This window comes from Rhinopithecus bieti, unplaced genomic scaffold (genome assembly GCF_001698545.2).
Source record: "Rhinopithecus bieti isolate Rb0 unplaced genomic scaffold, ASM169854v2 scaffold_47995, whole genome shotgun sequence".
Classification (NCBI taxonomy): domain Eukaryota; kingdom Metazoa; phylum Chordata; class Mammalia; order Primates; family Cercopithecidae; genus Rhinopithecus; species Rhinopithecus bieti.
In genome coordinates, this window is record NW_016819498.1 from 649,609 (window position 1) to 669,398 (window position 19,790).

Here is a 19,790-nt window from a genome sequence, read left to right on the forward strand (position 1 = left end):
TTATTCTCCTTTAGAGATTTCCTTGAAATCCTTGTTTTGTTTTTTTCTGTATAATGTTTATTTTTGAATTGACACATAATAATTGTACATATTAATGGAGTACATAGTGATGTTTCAATATATACAATGCTTAGTGATCAGATCAGGATAATGAGCATATCCATCATCTCAAACATTTATAATTTCTTTGTACTGGAAAAATTCAATACCCTCTCTTCTAGCTATTTGAAAGGTTTTTAGCTTCTTTGGGTTCGAACTTCCTCCTTTAGCTCGGAGAAGTTTGATCGTCTGAAGCCTTCTTCTTTCAACTCGTCAAAGTCATTCCATCCAGCTTTGTTCCCTTGCTGGCCAGGAGCAGTGTTCCCCTGGAAGGGGAGAGGCGCTCTGATTTTAAGAATTTTCAGCGTTTCTGCTCTGTTTTTTTCCCCATCTTTGTGGTTTTATCTACCTTTAGTCTTTGATGATGGTGACGTACAGATGGGGTTTTGGTCTGGATGTCCTTTCTGTTTGTTAGTTTTCCTTCTAACAGTCAGGACCCTCAGCTGCAGGTTTGTTGGAGTTTGCTGGAGATCCACTCCAGAGGCTGTTTGCCTGAGTATCAGCAGTGGAGGCTGCAGAACAACAAATACTGCAGAACAGCAAATGTTGCTGCCTTATCGTTCCTCTGGAAGCTTCATCTCAGAGGGGTACCCGGCCGCGTGAGGTGTTGGTCTGCCCCTACTGGTGGTGCCTCTCGGTTAGGCTACTCAGGGGTCAGGGACGCACTTGAGCAGGCAGTCTGTCGGTTCTCAGATCTCCAACTCTGTGCTGGGAGAACCACTACTCTCTTCAAAGCTGTCAAACAGGGACATTTAAATCTGCAGAGGTTTCTGCTGCCTTTTGTTTGTCTATGCCCTGTCCCCAAAGGTGGAGTCTACAGAGGCTAGNCTCAGCTGCAGGTTTGTTGGAGTTTGCTGGAGATCCACTCCAGAGGCTGTTTGCCTGAGTATCAGCAGTGGAGGCTGCAGAACAACAAATACTGCAGAACAGCAAATGTTGCTGCCTTATCGTTCCTCTGGAAGCTTCATCTCAGAGGGGTACCCGGCCGCGTGAGGTGTTGGTCTGCCCCTACTGGTGGTGCCTCTCGGTTAGGCTACTCAGGGGTCAGGGACGCACTTGAGCAGGCAGTCTGTCGGTTCTCAGATCTCCAACTCTGTGCTGGGAGAACCACTACTCTCTTCAAAGCTGTCAAACAGGGACATTTAAATCTGCAGAGGTTTCTGCTGCCTTTTGTTTGTCTATGCCCTGTCCCCAAAGGTGGAGTCTACAGAGGCTAGCAGGCCTCCTTGAGCTGCAGTGGGCTCCACCCCGCTCAAGCTTCCTGGCCACCCTGGCCACTTTGTTTACCTACTCAAGCCTTAGCAATGGCGGGCGCCCCTCCCTCAGCCTCCCTGCCACCTTGCAGTTAGATCTCAGACTGCTGTGCTAGCAATGAGGGAGGCTCCGTGGTGTGGAACCCTCTGAGCCAGTCGCAGAATATAATCTCCTGGTGTGCCATTTGCTAAGACCCTTGGAAAAGCGCAGTATTAGGGTGGGAATGACCTAATTTTCCAGGTGTTGTGTGTCATGGTTTCACTTGGCTAGGAAAGGGAATTCCCTTACCCCTTGCGCTTCCTGGGTGAGGCAATGCCTTGCCCTGCTTTGGTTCTCGCTTGGTGGGATGCACCCACTGTCCTGCCCCCACTGTCTGACTCGCCCCAGTGAGATGAATCCAGTACCTCAGTTGGAAATGCAGAAATCACCGGTCTTCTGTGTTGCTCACGCTGGGAGCTGTAGCCTGGAGCTGTTCCTATTCGGCCATCTTGGATGGAAATCTCCTTGCCCATTTTTTAATCAGATTTTTTTTTTTTTTTTTTTTTTTTTTTGCTGTTGCAATGTTTGATTTCCTTGTATATTCTGGATATTAATCCCCTGTTGGATGAATAGTTTGCAAATATTTTCTCCTATTCTACAGTTCGCCTTTTCACTCTGTTGTTTCTTTTCCTGTGCAGCTTTTCAGTTGGATACAATCTGTTTATTTTTGCTTTTTTTGCCTGTGCTTTTGAGGTCTTATTCATAAAATCTTGCCCCAGCCCAACGTCCTGGAGCATTTCCCCTGTTTTTGTCTAGGAGTTTTATAGTTTTAGGTATTACATTTAGGTCTTTAATCCACTTGAAGTTGATTTTTATGTAGAGTGAGAGATGGAGGTCTAGTTTCATTCTTCTCCATGTGGCTAGTTTTCCCAGCATCATTTATTGAAAAGATTGTTCTTTTCCCCAATTAATGTTCTTGGCATCTTTGTCAAAAATGGGTTGTCTGTAAATGGATTACTTTCTGGGCTCTCTATTCTGTTCCACTGATCTATGTGTTATTTTTTTTAAAATATACTTTAGAATTTGTCTCATTCTCCCCCCAGCCTTGCCCTTCTCCAATTTTTGGCCTTGTTACTCTAATTATAATTAATTGCTAAATTAGCTTAGGGAGAACAATTTTATAAGGTTGAGTCTTCCTATCTAACTTTGTATGTCTTTCCCTTTATACAAGTCTTTGTGTCTTCAGGAATGCTTTAAAAATTTATTAGTAAATATGGCACATTTCTAAAGCTTTTTCTTAAATATTTCATATTTTGCTGTTGCTATTGTAAAGTCTTCCCCCATTTCATCTTCCAACTTTGTGTTTGTAATCTAAAATCTATTGATATATGTAGTAATTCTGTATCTTGCTGCCTAAGTTTTCCTATTGTTTACTTTTTCAATTGAATGTCACAGGTTTTCTATATTCATCACAAGTTGTAGTAGTTTTATTATGTTCTCTAAATTTTTATACTTCCAGTTTCTTTCTCTTAGTAATTATATTGTCTAATATCTAATATCTAGGATGTTAAGTAATGAGGGTGACAAATAACCATCCTTCTTTGTTCCTGAATTGAGTGGAATACCTCTAGTGTTGTCCTGGTAAGCATAATGGTTACTTTGGGATCAAGGTATATTTTATCAAGTTAACAAGGTATACATTTATTTCTACCTTGACTTCAACATATTTCTAAATCATACTAAAGCCCCAGGGCTATGTACTTGCACCATGATAGGATAAAAGCTCTAAAAGGAAAGAAACTTAGGACCCTCTAGTCTACCTTCCTCCCATCATGAGCAATGAATTCCAAGCACAGGAAGGTTGTAACTACTCCCTGCCCCAAAGTCCTAAAATTAGATTCGAAGACAAGTTGGAACACTGTCTCTTAGGTCTTATACCAGTGTTTTTTGGAGTATGTTAGGCTAACACTAGTTCTCTATAACATTATTTCTCTTCCATTTTGCTCTCTCCTTGAGATTTTCCCATTTTATCCTTCTCTTCTCATCCCACTTCTGGGACTTCACATGTGTTACTTGGCTGTGCATTCTTCCTGCAGCCTGCCATTGCTGACAAGCCAAGTTTATTGTAGGAGATTTCTAGACAGTGACATAATCCCTTCCCCACCCAAAAAGACTCTTTGCTATTTGCTCTTCCTGGACAAAGTACATTGTCTTCCAAATGCTGTTGGTTATATCTGGAATTAAAGCAGAAAGCTCATTGGAGCCACTGAACACCTCAAAATATACTTTTTTTTTTATTATTATTATACTTTAAGTTCTAGGGTACATGTGCACAATGTGCAGGTTTGTTACATATATATATATGTGCCATGTTGGTGTGCTGCACCCATTACCTCGTCATTTACATTAGGTATATCTCCTAATGCTATCTCCCCTCCCCCCAATAGGCCCTGATGTGTGATGTTCCCCTTCCTGTGTCCAAGTGATCTCATTGTTCAGTTCCCACCTATGAGTGAGAACATGTGGTGTTTGGTTTTCTGTTCCTGTGATAGTTTGCTGAGAATGATGGTTTCCAAGTAATTTTAAAGGGTCCATTTTGTGATAGATATAATACCATGCTCTAGGGACACATAGATGAAAAGATAGCCCCCTACTCTGAAGAAACTTACAGTCTACTATGGTGTCTAGAATGGAACTTAGAAGCCACTTCTTATAGGAAGCCATCCCTAAACTTCAGGTAGGGAAAACGTCCCTCGTATGTGGTCCCATAGCCCCCATGCTTACACTTAAGTTTGGCATTGGTCACACTGTAGATTGTCTCCTATGCTAGACTGTAGGCTGCTTGAGAACAGGGACTATGTCTTAACTCATCACAGAAGAAAAGAAGATAACTAAAACATAATCTTGGCCCTCGAAGAACTTAAAATTGAGTGACAAATATAAACTACTAACATGTGTAACAAACTAAGTTCAGTCTACATTTGTATGAATTATAAATTCTACAGAATATATGCTACAAGAGGTAGGAGGTTTTGGAAAGGTGATTTAGAGGATATGGCCTTTGAGTTTAGAAGGAATGGTGTGATTTCCATAGTTGAGGTGGGCAAGTGAATCCAAGGTTAGGGAACATCATGAGCAAAGGCACAGAATTGGGACTGTATATGGGCTACTTAAGGAACAATAAGGCGTTCCATCTGAGTGGACTCTGGTAAGAATGTCAGGTAGGGGCTTGGTTGTAGCTGATCTTGGATGCAACCATAGGGTGTTTAGATTTTCTTCTGCAGGCAATAGTGCATTGACAAGGATATCTGAGCAAAAGGGACATGATTACTTTATCAATAGTGTAAATGATGGGAAAAGAGAGATAATATTCAGGAAGGGGATTCCTCAGACTTCCAATAATGTAGACAAAAGATATTAAGGTGAAAATAGATATGGAAAGGGAACAATTCTGGAAGCATTGTGCAAATGGACATGTCAGATCCTAACCTGGAATAAGGGAGATTCCAATTTAAGAGTCCTTATTTCCTGCCTCAGCGGAGCTTGCAGTGAGCTGAGATCGTGCCACTGCACTCCAGCCTGGGCAACAGAGCAAGACTCTGTCTCAAAAAAATAATAATAATAATAATAAGTGTCCTTATTTCAAAGGTGATGGCTCTAGTTTACATTCTCTGTCATTCACATGCTCTGGCCATGGCATGGGTAAAGTCACTCAGAAAGCACATAAAGAAAAGCCAGAGCGAGGTCATAGAACCTTATGGAAAACTTATATTTAAGGGGTAGGTAAGTCTTCAGATTTAGAAGAAATTATGTTTCAAACTTATTAAAAAGACAAAAATGGGCCAGGCACAGTGGGATTATGCCTGTAATCCCAGCACTCTGAGGCTGAGGCAGGAGGATTGCCTGAGCCCAGGAATGTAAGACCAGCCTGGGCAACACAGCGAGACTTCATCACTACCAGGAAAAAAAAAAAAAAAAATTAGCTGGGCATGGTGGCATGTGTCTGTAGTCCCAGCTACTAGGCTGGCTGAGGCAGATCACTTCAGCCCAGGAAGGGTGAGGCTGCAGTGAGCTGTGATTGCACCACTGTACTCTAGCCTGGGCAACAGAGCAAGACCCTGTCTCCAAAAAAAAAAAAATCTCACAGACATAGTTTTCATCCTTAAGTGGTTTGCTTAAGTTATTATCTGGTTTATTGCACAGACCCCAACCCCTGACTTGTAGCTCAGTGCACTTTCTATTTTATGCTCTAGATTTTAGTTTAATGCTAAATGTGAGGATATCACCTACCTTTTCCATCCTCATCTATCTTAGTAAACCGGATTAAATTTGAGTTCTGGACCCCTTTTCTTAAAATATCTTCTATCTCAGCTGGGCATGGTGGCTCATGCCTGTAATCCCAGCACTTTGGGAGGCCAAGGCGGGTGGATCATGAGGTCAGGAGTTCGAGACCCGCCTGGCCAACATGGCGAAACCCTGTTTCTACTAAAAATACAGACGTTAGCTGGGCGTGGTGGCGCGTGCCTGTAATCCCAGCTACTTGGGAGGCTGAGCCAGGAGAATCGCTTGAACCTGGGGAGGCAGAGGTTGCAGTGAGCCGAGATTGCACCACTGCACTCTAGCCTGGGCGACAGAGCAGAACTCCATCTCAGGGCAGGGGAGGGGGGCTGGGGGGAAGTATCTTGTATCTCATACATTTATAGCTACCAATAGCAAAGAGAAAATTGTGCCACTAGAAAACAGAGCAAGTCATCTATGTGGATGCCACTTTATATTATGTGATATGAATTCATATAAAAAGCCTAATTAAATCTACCTTATGTTTCAAAGGCAGTAAGTTAATCTTATACATTATTGTTTTCATACTCTTTATGTAAAAGAAAAACTACCTCATTTTCAATGGTAAATTATTATCCCCCAAATACGTTGCTGTATACAGAAGTGGAAAGATTTTGCTCAAATAAGCCAAAGCAAATGATTTCATTGTAGTTCTACAGAAGTTTTTGTTGGTACTAATACTGTAATGGTCTATAGCATATGCCACAGGTATTGTTTGAAAATTTTTTTATCTCTTAATTATCAAATGAAATATTTATACCTCAAAGAGGGAGGCCTGAAAAGACATGAAACTTTGAAATATAGACCATCTTACAGTCTTCAGAATAGCATCATCCCTGTTGAACAACATAAAAAAATGTGGATTTTATGATATATTTGTCTGGAAGATATAAAAATGAATCATCATGAGCCATTATTAAAGAACTGTTTATAAACGAAAAACTCTGATGAAGGTCAGTTGACAAAATGAGTGGAGCACTGTAAATACTAAGAGTTGATGGCCCATGCCTAGATAATTCAGTGTTTCTATTCTTAGAAAATGGATTTTAGCCATTTGAATGTGGCCTAGTAAATGATCCTGTTACAATTTTCACATATCAATTCATGGTTTACCCAAAAATATCTGCAGCATACTTTTAAATTGGCCTTTTCTGGCAGAGGGATTCCAGAAAAATAATGTTTTTGTTTTGTTTTGTTTTGAATTTATTTGCTTACTTTGGGTTTCTTTTTTCTTAAGCAAGAATATTAAAGTACAATATCCATACAGAGAAGTATGTTTTCTAAATGTACAACTTGAAGTTTCACAAATTGAATATACTTATTTATCCAGCACCCAGAGCAAGACACAAAACATCACCAGCCCTTCAGAATCTACCATCTCATACTTCCTTCCAGTCAATAGGTACTTATCACCCCAAAGTTTACTGGGAGACAGTTCTCCCATGTGTCTCATGTTTCTGCATATCTTGTGAGCAAAGGCACTGACTGCATGTGTGCAGAACGTCTTTTCGAGGTAGCCTTGGAAGACAGAGTGTCTCCAGAGCAAAGCACAGGTGTGTTTAGTCTTGAAAATAGAGATTATGTCCCTTAGAGAGCAAAGAACAGGTTTACTTACTATTTAGTATAACAGAGATGTCTCCCTTCAAAGCGAAAAGGACAGGCATGCTTACTGCCCATTATAAAAGATTCAGCTTCCCTATGTTCCCTACGGTAGTTCCTCTCCTGTAACACAATCCACTGTATGTACAGATGTCACTTGGCTTTATGTTGCCTTGTGGGAATTAGAGCTGAGGGAACCAGTGCAAATACTGACACTCTTTTGACTATTGAGTTTTAAGGTCCTTTGTCTCTGACCTAGCACATAAGGCTAACTTGTTAAGGTTAAGCTTGCAAGAAGGGTAAATCTCAGACCCATCACTGTCCTTGGTAGTAACTACTATTCTGACTTCTGCCACCATAGATTAGTTTTACCCACTGTTACACTTCATACATAAAAGAATTATATAGCATATACTCTGGCTTCTTACATTTAACAACGTATTTGTGAGAATCATTCATATTATTGCATGTAGGCATAATTGTTTCTTATAGTATTCCATTGTGTGAACATTTTAAAAAATTGGTTTATTTTTTCCACTATTGATGGACATTAGGGCAGCTCCCAGTGTCAGCTATTAAAATTGTGTTGTTATAAATACTTTATGCATGTCTTTGAGTGAATATATGTACATATTTCTGTTGGGTATATTCCCAGAACTAGATCAGAGGGTACGCACTGATACTGCCAAACAACTTTCTAAAGTATTTGTACAAAGCTACTCTCCCATAAGCAGTATATGAACCTTTTGGTATCTCTGTTATTTTCAGCCTTTGTTATTTTCCATCATCTTTGCTTTGTTTTTTTTCAGTGATATGCTTTAATTTTACTGTCATCCATTCATAAGGAAAGATGCCTTTGGCATAATAGAATTATACCATCGGCGTAAGACAAATATGCCCATGGTATAATTCCAGTTTCACAAAGCAATCTCACAAGCACTTCCACTCTTTAGGCTGAGACAGGTGGATCATGAGGTCAGGAGTTCGAGACCAGCCTGGCCAACATAGTGAAACCCCATCTCTACTAAAAATATTAGCCGGGCGTGGTGGCACAAGCCTGTAATCCCAGCTACTCTGGAGGCTGAGGCAGAATTGCTTAAACCTGGGAGGGGGAGGTTGCCGTGAGCCAAGATCATGCCACTACACTCCAGCCTGGGCAACAGAGCAACTCTCCGTCTTGAAAAACAAAACAAAACAACTGAAAAAAAGACATGTCAATTACTAAGTTGTTACCAGGGCAAATTATCAAGAAAGACAATGAGAGCCATAAATTTTTTGTAATTTATTTATACATGAACACAATAGTTTCCAGTCTTCAGTGTCAGATAAGACCAAGTTATTCAAAATAAAATGTTAAAGATATGGTTTTAACAGAAACAAGATCAGGCTGAAAACTGTCATGAATATCCATATCCATATAATGTACAAAAAAGAAAGGCTGATATTATTCCAAATGTTCCTAATTGAAAGTAAAAGAAAATCTGTACAGCTGAATCTTCCCAGTAAACAGAAAGAGAAAATATTATAACACACTATTAATCTTCCACATAAATAAGGCTACATGCAAACAAGAAAGAGAACACCCAAAATTACAGTGTTTCTTCGAAGAACCCTTCTCTAGGCAACATATTTAACACTCCAACCATCTTCTATTCTTCTATGTGAATACTAAAAAAAAAGTACTTCTCTTCCCATCATAACTAGTCGACCCAGTGTTGATTCTAGGCCCGATTTTCCCCTGAATCATTTCTGCCTTTTTGTTCGGTTTTCCCTGCTTACAGCACCCATCACAATCTCTTTCATTCTTCTATCCACTCTGAACTAGAATCACCTTTCATTCCATCCAGCTCTGTATTCCTTTAAACCCTCTAGGAACTGCTAAAGAGGGATGAGGAGCTGAAAAGAAAGGAGAATGGGGAATAAGAGGTCTGGCAGTCTATTTTACAGAACAGCCTGCTTCTGGACATGACAAAGAGTCAAGAAACTAAAAAGCCTGCTTCTGCAGATGTTTCTGAACTACTACTTTGTTTTTTTAAAGGAAGACAGAAGAGATTTATGAGAGATGAGAGAAAAGAAAGTGTACACTCACTCTGGCACTTCATTAGGTTCAGGAAGGTAGGAAAATAAAGGTACCTAGATTTTCAATGAATCCACTGGTTGTGGCTGAGAAAGCTTGGTACTTGAAAACAAGAACACCAACATATTAACCTTGCCGTGACGATAGGGTCTGACATGTCCCCTCAACCATTTGTCTGACAGTAGGGTTTCTGGATGATGAGGGTGGTGGTGGCAAAGAATTGAGAGGTCCTTTGGAAGAGGAAGGAGTCTTTTGTGTGCTGACAGGAAACCTGTGTCCACCACCAGTGTTGTGGAGATCCCTGTTGATTAGAAACCACAGAGTGGAGCTGGCAATGGTCTGGGATGTGTTCACTCAGCAGGGAGCTGCCCAAGGTGGTGGGCATAGCCAGTAGCAGGCAGCAATAGGTGACCAGAGTCTCAGGAAAAGTAATGGAGTCCCATAATTCACACAGATCAAGTTGCCCCCTGCTGTTCTCCCTTGACTTCACTAATGCCCAGCAATTGTCGACAGGCCATGTGCCTGTACTGTCAGTTGCAGAGCAGGGTGAGCTGCATAGGTTCTTAGACACAGCTAGAAATCCAAATAGGAGGAGCCAGACCAGAGGTCCTGGGAACAAACAGAGTCCAAACAAAGGTAAAGACAGTGTAATCTACAGCATCATTCTCTTCGCTTAGAAGGATGTAACCCATCGGCTGGGAGCATGTGATGTTAACGCAGAATAGCAAAACAACCAGGTGAAAGGGAAGCAGCATAGCCACCAAGGTATCAATCTTCAGGTTGAGAGAACGGAAAGTTTAAACAGAGGGTAGAGGAAAGTCAGAACAAAAAAAGTAAAGGGCATACCTAATGCTGTTGCCCAAGCACAGGTCCAGCTCGTGGTGGCAGGGGACCTTCTGCAGGAGTAGTTCCAAAGGCAAAGGTTAACCAGACTGGAACCCAAAGGGCCTGGGGATTTCCACTGGCTCCCTCATTGGGCGACGTCTAGCTCTATGGGCATCTTCATCCAACAGGTAGTACTGCAGTGGATTTGGCCAGAGGTCCTCTTTAATAATCTGAGCAATCCTGTCGGACTCTGGAAGGCTGTGGTCTGAAAACCAGGTGAAGAAGCTGCAGATGACATGTCGGTTCCTATGAATGAAGGACTGGGGTCCATGGCCCTGGCGCCACATGATTAGAGTGGAAAAAGACACCACTTGGCCGAAGGATCTGACCTCATAGACCTTGGCGATCAGCTTGTTTCTGAAGTAAGGGTTTCTTCCAAAGAAGAACTTAAACTTGCAGCCTGTCCTAGGGTATCTGAGCTCCTTCACTTCCAAATTGGTTAAGTAGCTTAACATCTCGGCATCTTGGCGTCTAATCATGGCAGACAGCTGTGGGTGGTGGCGGAAAGCAGTGACCCAGAAGCCCGGGATATTGCGAATGATGTCATTCCTCTGCTCCAGGTAGTATTCATGCATCTGCCCAAACCTGCGCTCCACCTGCAGGAGGGCCCTGTCAGCCTCGGCATTCACGGAGTCCAGTTCCAGCTGGATGGACTCCAGGGGATTCAGGTGGAGACCCATGTTCAGGGGCCCAGGCCCTACATCCCTGTTTACCTCATCTATTGCTCTGTTTTCTTCCGCCATGTCCATTTCCTCGCCTCCTGGCTTCTCATCCACTGGGGCTGAGAGCATGGCACACTCCTCAGGCTTCACGTCCTCGGCCTTCTCCTCTGCAATCACTTCAGACGCCGACCTCCCTGCACCACAGGTTTCTACAGCCTTCTCCCCATCTAGGCCGCGCGTCTCTTCACCCGGAAAGCCATTTTTGAGGCTGCCGTCAGTTGTCAGCGAGACAGAGGCTGCTTCTAGGCCCTCCGCGGGTGGTAGAGTCACTTCCTGTCCCGCTTTGATGGCTCCATGACTGCGACTCCCATCGACCAAGATGTGGAAAGTATGGCCGCTATCTGCGGGATCCTGGGGCGGGACCCCCTCCTCTGGAAGCCGGGGCGGTGGGAGCACGACTGGCTCCAAGCGGCCCTCAAACACATCTGCCATTACCTGTGTCGCCTTGCTCTTCTCTCGGGACCTCTGGCCCTGGTGCGGGTCTTCCGGGTCATGGTCGAGAGTAGTAGGCCTCTGAGGACTCTCCAGGAGGCTCATGTTGGTAGCGGCCAGGGCGGCAGTCGGTAGAGGCCAGGCCAGTGGTGGGTACCGTCAACGTTCCTCACACAAAATGGCGAGTAAACACCTCGACTATTTGCACCGCCCACTCTTCAGTCTCGCGACACCCACCCCTCAGTCTCGCGAGTCTGGTGGTGTCCTGTACATCGTTATTTTAGCCATTATGCTGGATGAGTGGTGGTATCACACGGTGGTTTTAATTTGCATTTAGCCAAAGCCTAATCAACTGAGAACCTTCTCATGTTTTTTGGCCATTAGGATATTCTCTCTTATGCAGTATCTGAGGCTTCTCCCTATTTCTCTGCTGGGCAGGCGTTCTTTTTCATATGGATTTGTAGGAAGCCTTTGTACATGCTAGATACTAGTCATTCTTCAAGTATAGATATTACAAATATTTCCTCCCACTCTGTGGGTTACTTTTTCTGGGTTTTTTTTTTTTTTTTTTTTTTTTGAGACGGGCTCTGTTGCCCAGGCTGGAGTGCAGTGGCGCCATCTCAGCTCACTGAAGCTGCCGACTCCCGAGTTCAGGCGCTTCTCCTGCCTCAGCCTCCCAAGTAACTGGGACTACAGGCGTGCGCCACCATGCCCGGCCTTTTTTTTTTTTTTAGTAGAGATGTGGTTTTGCCATGTTGGCCAGGCTGTTCTTGAGCTCCTGGCCTCAGGTGATCCGCCCACTTTGGCCTCCCAAAGTGCTGGGATTACAGGCATGAGCCACCGCGCCTGGCCTACTTTTTCATCATCTTAATGGTACCTTTTGAAGAACAAAAGTTTTTCATCTTAATATGTGTCAAGTTGTCATTTCCCCCTCTACCTTAGTGTTTTTCTGCTCTGTTTAAGAAATCTTATCTCTTGCCTGGGCACAGTGCCTCACACCTGTAATCCCAGCACTTTGAGAGGCGGAGGTGGGAAAATCACTTGAGCCCAGGAGTTGGAGACCAGCCTGGGCAACATAGGAAGACCCCATCTCTATTTTAAAAGAATTTAAAATGAGGAACCTTATCTCACCAAGATTGTTCAAATTTATATCTGCCATCCAGCCGGAATTGATTCTTATCAGTGGGGTCACAATTTGTTTTTTTCCATGTGAATATCTAATTGACCCAGCCTTGTTTATTGAAAAGACAATTCTTTCCACATTCATAGGTTTTTAAATGTTTCCATCAGAAGTGACATAAATCATTGGCCAGAGCTAGTCAGTTGACCTTGTCTAACTTTAATAGGACAGGGAGGTGTAATCTTCTCCTGAGCCTGGAAGGAGGAAACTGGAAATACTGGCAAGTGCTGTATCACTCATCATGAAAAATAATTTGAGTAATAAACAAAAGACCAATAGAGTTAGGCCAAAGGACATAGAGAAAAGGTAATAACAAACAGAAATTTATGTAAGACAGTACAGAGTATCAACCAAAGATTAATAATAAAAAGAGAAAATAAACAATATTTGGAAAGGAAAACATAGTCACATTGATTATTTAAAGAAATATAAGACAGGATGTTAGACAGCTTTATGCCAATACATTTTCAAACTTAGATGAAATATATGGCTTCACAGAAATGTGTAACTTATCAACACGGACTGAAATGCAATAGAAAATCTAAATAGGCCTAGAGACAGTAAATAAATGGAATCAGTAGCTTAAAAAAATCTTTCCACAAAAATAGCGTGAGGTTCAAATGATTTTGAGGCAACTACTACCAAACATTCAAGGTACACATAATCCATTTTTATATTTATTAAACATTCAACAAATGTTTATATTAAACATTCAACAAATGTTTACTGGGTACCTACTGTGTGCCTGGTACTCTTATGGGCCCTCTGGATATAACAGTGAACAGAACAAGGATTTCTTCCCTCTTGGGGTTTACATTTTAGCAGGGGAGAAAGATAACAATAACAAGAAAATAATGTTGCACATTAGAAAGTTATCAGTGTTATGGAAAAAACAATAGAGTAAGGAAATGGAAAGTTCTGGAGGGTAGGGAGTGGGGAGCAGACTGTAGTATGAAATAGGGTGGTCAGAGGAAGCCTCATTGAAAAGATGAGATTTTGGCAAAGAGTCAAAGAAGTTGAGGGAGTCAGCCAGTAGAAATCTTGGAGAAGAGCATTTCAGGAAGAGAAGTGCTAAGCAGAAGCACCAAGACAGCAGCATGCCTAGAATGTTCAAGAAATAACAAGGAAGCCAGCATGGATGGAGCAAAGTGAATGAGGGAGGCTAGATCAAGTAGTTTCTTGTATGATAGTGTAAGAAATTTGGCTTTTATTCTTAATGAAATGAGAAATTACTACAGGATTTTTAGCAGAGGACACAAAATGTGACTTTAGTTTTGCATGAGTCACTCTGACTCCTGGGTGAAAAATAATCTGTATGGAAGCAATGGTAGATTTAGGGGGATCTTTTAGGAGGCTACTGCACTAACCCAGGTAAAAGATATTTCTCAGACCAGGTGGTAGCAATGGAGGTGGATGGTGGATAGAGTATGATGGTAGAGTCAGCCTGATTTCATGGTAAATTGGCTATGGGATCTCTTAGTTCATTTTCTGTTGCTGTAACTAAGCATCGAAGACTGGGTAATTTATAAAGAAAAGTTTATTGAACTCACAATTCTGGAGGCTGAGAAGTCCAATATGCTATGCTATGAAGTAGCATGACAAAAAAGCAGAAGAGCTAGCAAGCACCTGGGAAAGAATGGACAAAAGAGCCTGACTCAGCATTATAGCAACGCACTCTCTCAAAAACTAATCCATTCCCATGAGAAGTAATCCAGCCTTGCAACAAAGACTTAAATCCATCTTACCAACCTGATCATCTCTTAGAGGCCCCACCTCCCAGCATGGGGTATAAAAGAAAGAGAGAAGTCAAGGATGACTCCAAGGATTTTGACCTGAGCAACTGTTAGGATGGAGATACTGGAAGCAGAGATGGTGAAGGCTATAATGAGGAAGATCTTTGCAGGAAAATCAGAGTTATCTTTTTTTAAAAAAACATATTGTTTGAGATGATTATTGGACAAAAGAGTTGAGATGCCAAGTGGGCATAATGAGTTTAGAGCTCAGGAGAGGTCTGAGATAGGTATTCACATTTTGGGATAATCAGCATGCATGGAATTTAAAGCCAAATGGTTGGATGAGAACACTGAGATAGTGAGTCCTGATAAGCTGGGCCCTGAAGACTCCAAAATTATAAGGTCAAGAAAAAAAGGAAAAGCATCAAGGAAGACTGAAGAGAGACCAGCAGGGTAGGAAGGAAACCAAGAGAGTGCAATGTGCTTGAAGCCGAATGTGTAAAGGAAGTTGTTCAGCTGTGTCACAGGGTGCTCACAGGTCAGTTAAGATGAGGTCTGAGAACTGACCGTTGGATTTTACAACAAAGAGTCACTGGTGACTCAATAAGAGCACTTTCAGTGGAGTGGTAGGGGTTGAAATATGTTTGAAAGGGAAAGGGAGGAAATAAATTGGACATTGAATATTGACAATTCTTTTGAGGAATTTTTCTCCAAAAAGAAACAAATGGGATCATGACAAGAGTAGTCAAGCTACTTTCAGTGGAGTGGTGGGGTTGGAATAAGTTTAAGAGAAAACAAGAAGTGAAAAAGTGAAAACAGCAAGAATATACAACTCTTTTGAGAAGTTTTGCTTCAAAGAAATGGGATAATAGCTGGTGGGGAAATGGAGCAAAGAACGTGTTTTTAAAATGGAAGAAGAAGCATGTGTAAAGAAGCAGGTTGATGTGAATGATCCAGTAGGGAGCAGAAACTAATGATGTAAGAGATAGAAGAAAGCATTATTGGAGGGATGTCCTAGAATAGACAAGAGGAGGTGGAATCTAGTGCCTAAGTGGAGGAGGAAATGTCAGCTTTAGGTGGGAGCATGACAAATTCACCAGTGGTAATTGGCAGGAAGTCAAAGTATGAGGGTATATGTGCTGGTAAACAGGTAGAAGTGATAGGAGATTTATGAAATCTTCCTCTGATTGCTTCTACTGTTCTCAGTGAAATAGAAAGCAAGATGATCAAATGAGTATGAGGAGATGGGGCAAGAGGCAGTGGAGTCTGAGGACAGAGAAGAAGGTATGAAATAGTTGTCTAGAGAGAAGAGTGACTAGACTATGACCTAAAGTATTGTCAGACAACATTAAAGTCATGAATTCAAAGTGAGACCCATCAGCATGGCTATGAATTTTTCTCTAGCCACATTCAACTTACAGGTGCAGTGTGAATAAGCAGAGTTGGATTTAGAGCTGAAACAAGAAGGACAAGAGAATAATTATAATAATTGATCTTAGAGTTTAAGCTGGAGGAACAGAAGACATGCAGGATGAGGTCAGTGAAAAGGTGGTCTGATCAATGAATTGGAAGATTCAGGGTACTGAAGGTCTCCTGGGGTCAAGTCCTAGGGAGAATAAGCTAGAGGGCTAAGAGACAGTGGTTTGAGAATGACCTGCAAGAGATTAGTCAGAATCCTATTCATGAATCCAAGTTGGTCTCTAATGAGGCAGATGGAGGATAAGGTCATTGCAGGGAAGGTCAATGAGCCAACAGGACGGGGTGGGAAGAATAGTCTATGTGTATACTGAAATCACTGAGAGATAAGACAAGAGAGAAGTGAGAATGAGGCAGGAGCTAAAAAACATGAGAAATGAGAGGGAATGACATGAGGGTAGCAACGTTTTAGAGCAATAGGTGGTCCAAACCATTGACAGGAGACTCAAAGCTGGATTTGTATTCTAGGGTCAAGGTATAGCACCACCACCTTTGGATAAAATCAGTTAGTGGGAAGGCAGACACCTTTAGAATTTTGTATTTCTTAATGTCACAGACCCTGGTATTATACATCTCCTCAAAGGTACACATATATTAGGAAATATTTTTTAAAACTGAAAAGTGAGTAGTGATATTATTCTTTGAGTTCATTGTAAAGTATTACTTTCTTTTGGGGTTCCATTCTGCTTTGTTCTAAGGCATGGACTAGAAACTGTTGAAAAGAATAATATACAATTTCAACTTTGGAGTCTGAAATATTCTGGCTATAATTTTTTTTTCCTTAAAAAAGGGAGAACAAGAGAACAAGGAGAGCTATATAAAATCTCTGAAATGTTTTGTCAACTAGAGGCAGAAATAGAGATGTAGAGAAAGAGGGAGAGGGAGAAAAAGGAAAGAAAAAAGAAAAATGAGTAAGGGAAGGAAGAACAATGTGGCTTCTTGGAAAGAGTACAATTTAGCCACTAATCTGCACATCATAGAGTTGTAAAGAGTTTAATTCTCTGGGAAACAGAAAAAGCATGATGTTTTAAAAGATAAACTCTATATTAGATGATTGAAAGGAGCCTGTGAATTGTACAGTCTTGTTTTCCTTGGACTCCTGAAATACTCTTTTTCAGTTCTTGTTTTGAAAGGGATCCCTGTCTCTTAAATTCTTAATACAACTTTGTTTATATAGTGATTTAACATACAGAACTATTTTTCTTAGAACTAGGCCACCCAGTTTAGAAAGCTGAGGGCCTGAATACAATATGTCACTTTCCTAAGATTCAAAAGAATGTTGGTAAACAAGAGAGGGAGATGTACACTTTGCTAATTTCTTCTGTTTCCCATGGAAAGTCTGTCAAACTGTTTGCAAAGAAAATGGTCAAAAAGGAGTTTTAAGTGATTAACCAAGTAGCTTTACGGCTGCAGTCATCTTTATTGTATGTAAATATAGATAAGAGGGGAGAAAAATATTTGAGTTACCAGGGCATGGGAAATGATTTACTCTAGCAAAGTTAATAAATTATGATTTAATCATTTTCTACTAAGGTAGCACTCATAGAAAGAAAATATACATTATTGTGCCTGGTGAAACTGTAAAAGTCTAAAAAGTCTATGTAGAGTCCTGGCCTGATAGACTGGCCCCAGAGTGTTTCAGCCAGGGGTGAGCAGAGCCACAGGCTTGTGACTGGACCTGTGTTCTGGCTAGTGCCAAGCGTCCCCACCAGTGAATGTGATACAGGAGCAAAATGATGCAACCACTGTTACAGTGTTTATGTTACACAAAACCAAAATACCAGTATTTATGTCAGACTTTTATTTTAAAGGTGTTCATAATTCAGGAAATACAACAGTGAAACTAACTAGTATGTTTTAAATGCAAATTTTTAAAGATATTATAAAATATGTTTCCAATATCTAAATGTTAGACATATATAATCACTCTAGCCTAATTTAGATAAAATTTGTTAAGTATTAGAAAAGAAATTGATACTACAGTGAATGCGTAAGTTGGTTAATCATGGAAAATGGAAAATGAAAAAAAACAAAGTGCATTGATAATGTCATCATTACCATAAGAGTATTTTTTGGAGCAAATTTTTTCCAGCTGCTATAAAAGCTTTCAGTTTCTACACTGGTGGCAGAGAGGTGAACAGAGTTTTGCTCTAATTCCTAGTATTTTCTTGAGTTGTCATTTTAGAATAATCTCTCTTAGTTATTTCTTAAAAAAAAAAGTAATCACAATTTTTATGGATGGCCAACTGTAGTTTTTGTTTCAAGTAAAGCATTTCTAGTTTTATCTTTATCTTTAATTTATCCTGTTTGGATATAGATTAGGTACAACTATATCAACCTAATTAATTACTGTCCCATTCACATTCCATTTTATTGAAAGGTCTTTGAAGTAGGAGTAAGATTTATGTATGTGATAGGAGGTTTAGGGGCTGGGTGTGGTGGCTCATGCTTGTGATCCCAGCACTATGGGGGGCCAAAGTGGGAAAATCACCTGAGGCTGGAGTTTGTGACCAGCCTGGACCAGGTAGTGAGACCCTGTGTGTTAGGTTATTCTTGAATTGCTATTAAAAAAAAAAAAAAAAACCCTGAGATTGGGTAATTTATAAAGAAAAAAAGTTTAATTGGTTCAACAGGCTTTACAGGAAGCATGGTGTGGCATCTGCTCATCTTCTGGGGAGACTTAAGGAAGCTTACAATCATGGCAGAAGGCAGAGGGGGAACAGGCACATCACATGGCAAGAGCAGGAGAGAGAGGGAGGTGCCACACACTTTTAAGTGACCAGGTCTTGTGAGAAATCACTCACTGTCAAGAGGACAGCATCAAGGGGATGGTGTTAAACCATTCACAAGAAAGTGCCCCGAAGATCCAGTCATCTCCCACCAGGCACCACCTCAAACATTGGGGATTACATCTCAACATGAGATTTGAGCAGGGACAAATATCCAACCATATCACCCTGTCTCTACAGAATAATTTAAAAATCAGCCAGGCATGGTGCTGCATACCTGTAGTCCTAGCTACTCAGGAGGCTGAGGTGGGAGGATCGCTTGAGCCCAGGAGTTCGAGGTTACAGTGAGTTATTATTGCCAGTGGCACTCCAGCTTGAGTGACAGTGACAGCCTGTCAAAAAAAAGGTTTGGGTTGTCAATTGTTATTTTCTCTTTCTTTTTGAGGAGTATAGAGTTACTCCTCCATTCTTTTCAAATTTTAATATAGCATATAACTCTTTGCATATGTTTCAAGATGATAATTCAGCAGCTTTTAGAGTATTGAATAATCACAGTAAAATAAATATACCAGAATTTCATTATTTTAACATACACCGTATACTGAACTGCCAGAATACTGAGAAAAGATATTACAATCACTAGTTGACTGAGAAAAGATATTACAATCACTAGTTGAAACCAGGAAGCCAGATTCTGTCATCAAATCCAAATAGCACAGGAAGAGCAGTAAGTACCTATTTATTGACCACCTTTTGTGTGGCAGGGAGGTGATAGATGTTTAGTAGTGAATGAAACAGGCATGGATCTGTGTCCAGAACTGGTTCCTTCCAGTGGGTTCTTGGTCTCTCTGACTTCAAGAATAAAGCCGTAGACCCTCACAGTGTTACAGTTCTTAAAGATGGTGTGTCCAGAGTTTCCTCCTTCGGGTGGGTTCAGGGTCTCACTTGACGTCAGGAGTGAAGCCGCAGGCCTTTGCAGTGAGTGTTACAGCTCTTAAAGGTGGTGTGTCCGGAGTTGTTTGTTCCTCCTGGTGGGTTTGTGGTCTTGCTGACTTCAGGAGTGAAGCTGTAGACCTTCTCAGTGAGTGTTACAGCTCACTGTAGTAGTGAGGGTAGTGCAGACCCAAAGAGTAAGCAGCAGCAAGATTTATGGTGAAGAGCAAAAGAACAAAGCTTCCACAGCATGGAAGGGGACCTGAGCAGGTTGCTGCTGCTGACTTGGGTGGCCAGCTTTTATTCCCTTATTTGGCCCCACCCACATCCTCCTGATTGGTGCATTTACAAACC

The 19,790-nt window shown here is 41.3% G+C and overlaps 2 protein-coding genes across 3 annotated transcripts in view; one reads left to right on the forward strand and one right to left on the reverse strand.

Annotated features, from left to right (window-relative positions):
• ACYP2 (acylphosphatase 2) overlaps nucleotides 1–19,790 on the forward strand; it is a 200,812-nt gene that overhangs the window by 139,572 nt on the left and 41,450 nt on the right. The window lies entirely within an intron of this gene.
• On the reverse strand, nucleotides 8,539–11,605 carry TSPYL6 (TSPY like 6). The gene has a single exon (XM_017859047.1). It carries the CDS (start codon nucleotides 11,488–11,490, stop codon nucleotides 10,270–10,272), a length of 1,221 nt encoding a protein of 406 aa, XP_017714536.1. The 5' UTR covers nucleotides 11,491–11,605; the 3' UTR covers nucleotides 8,539–10,269.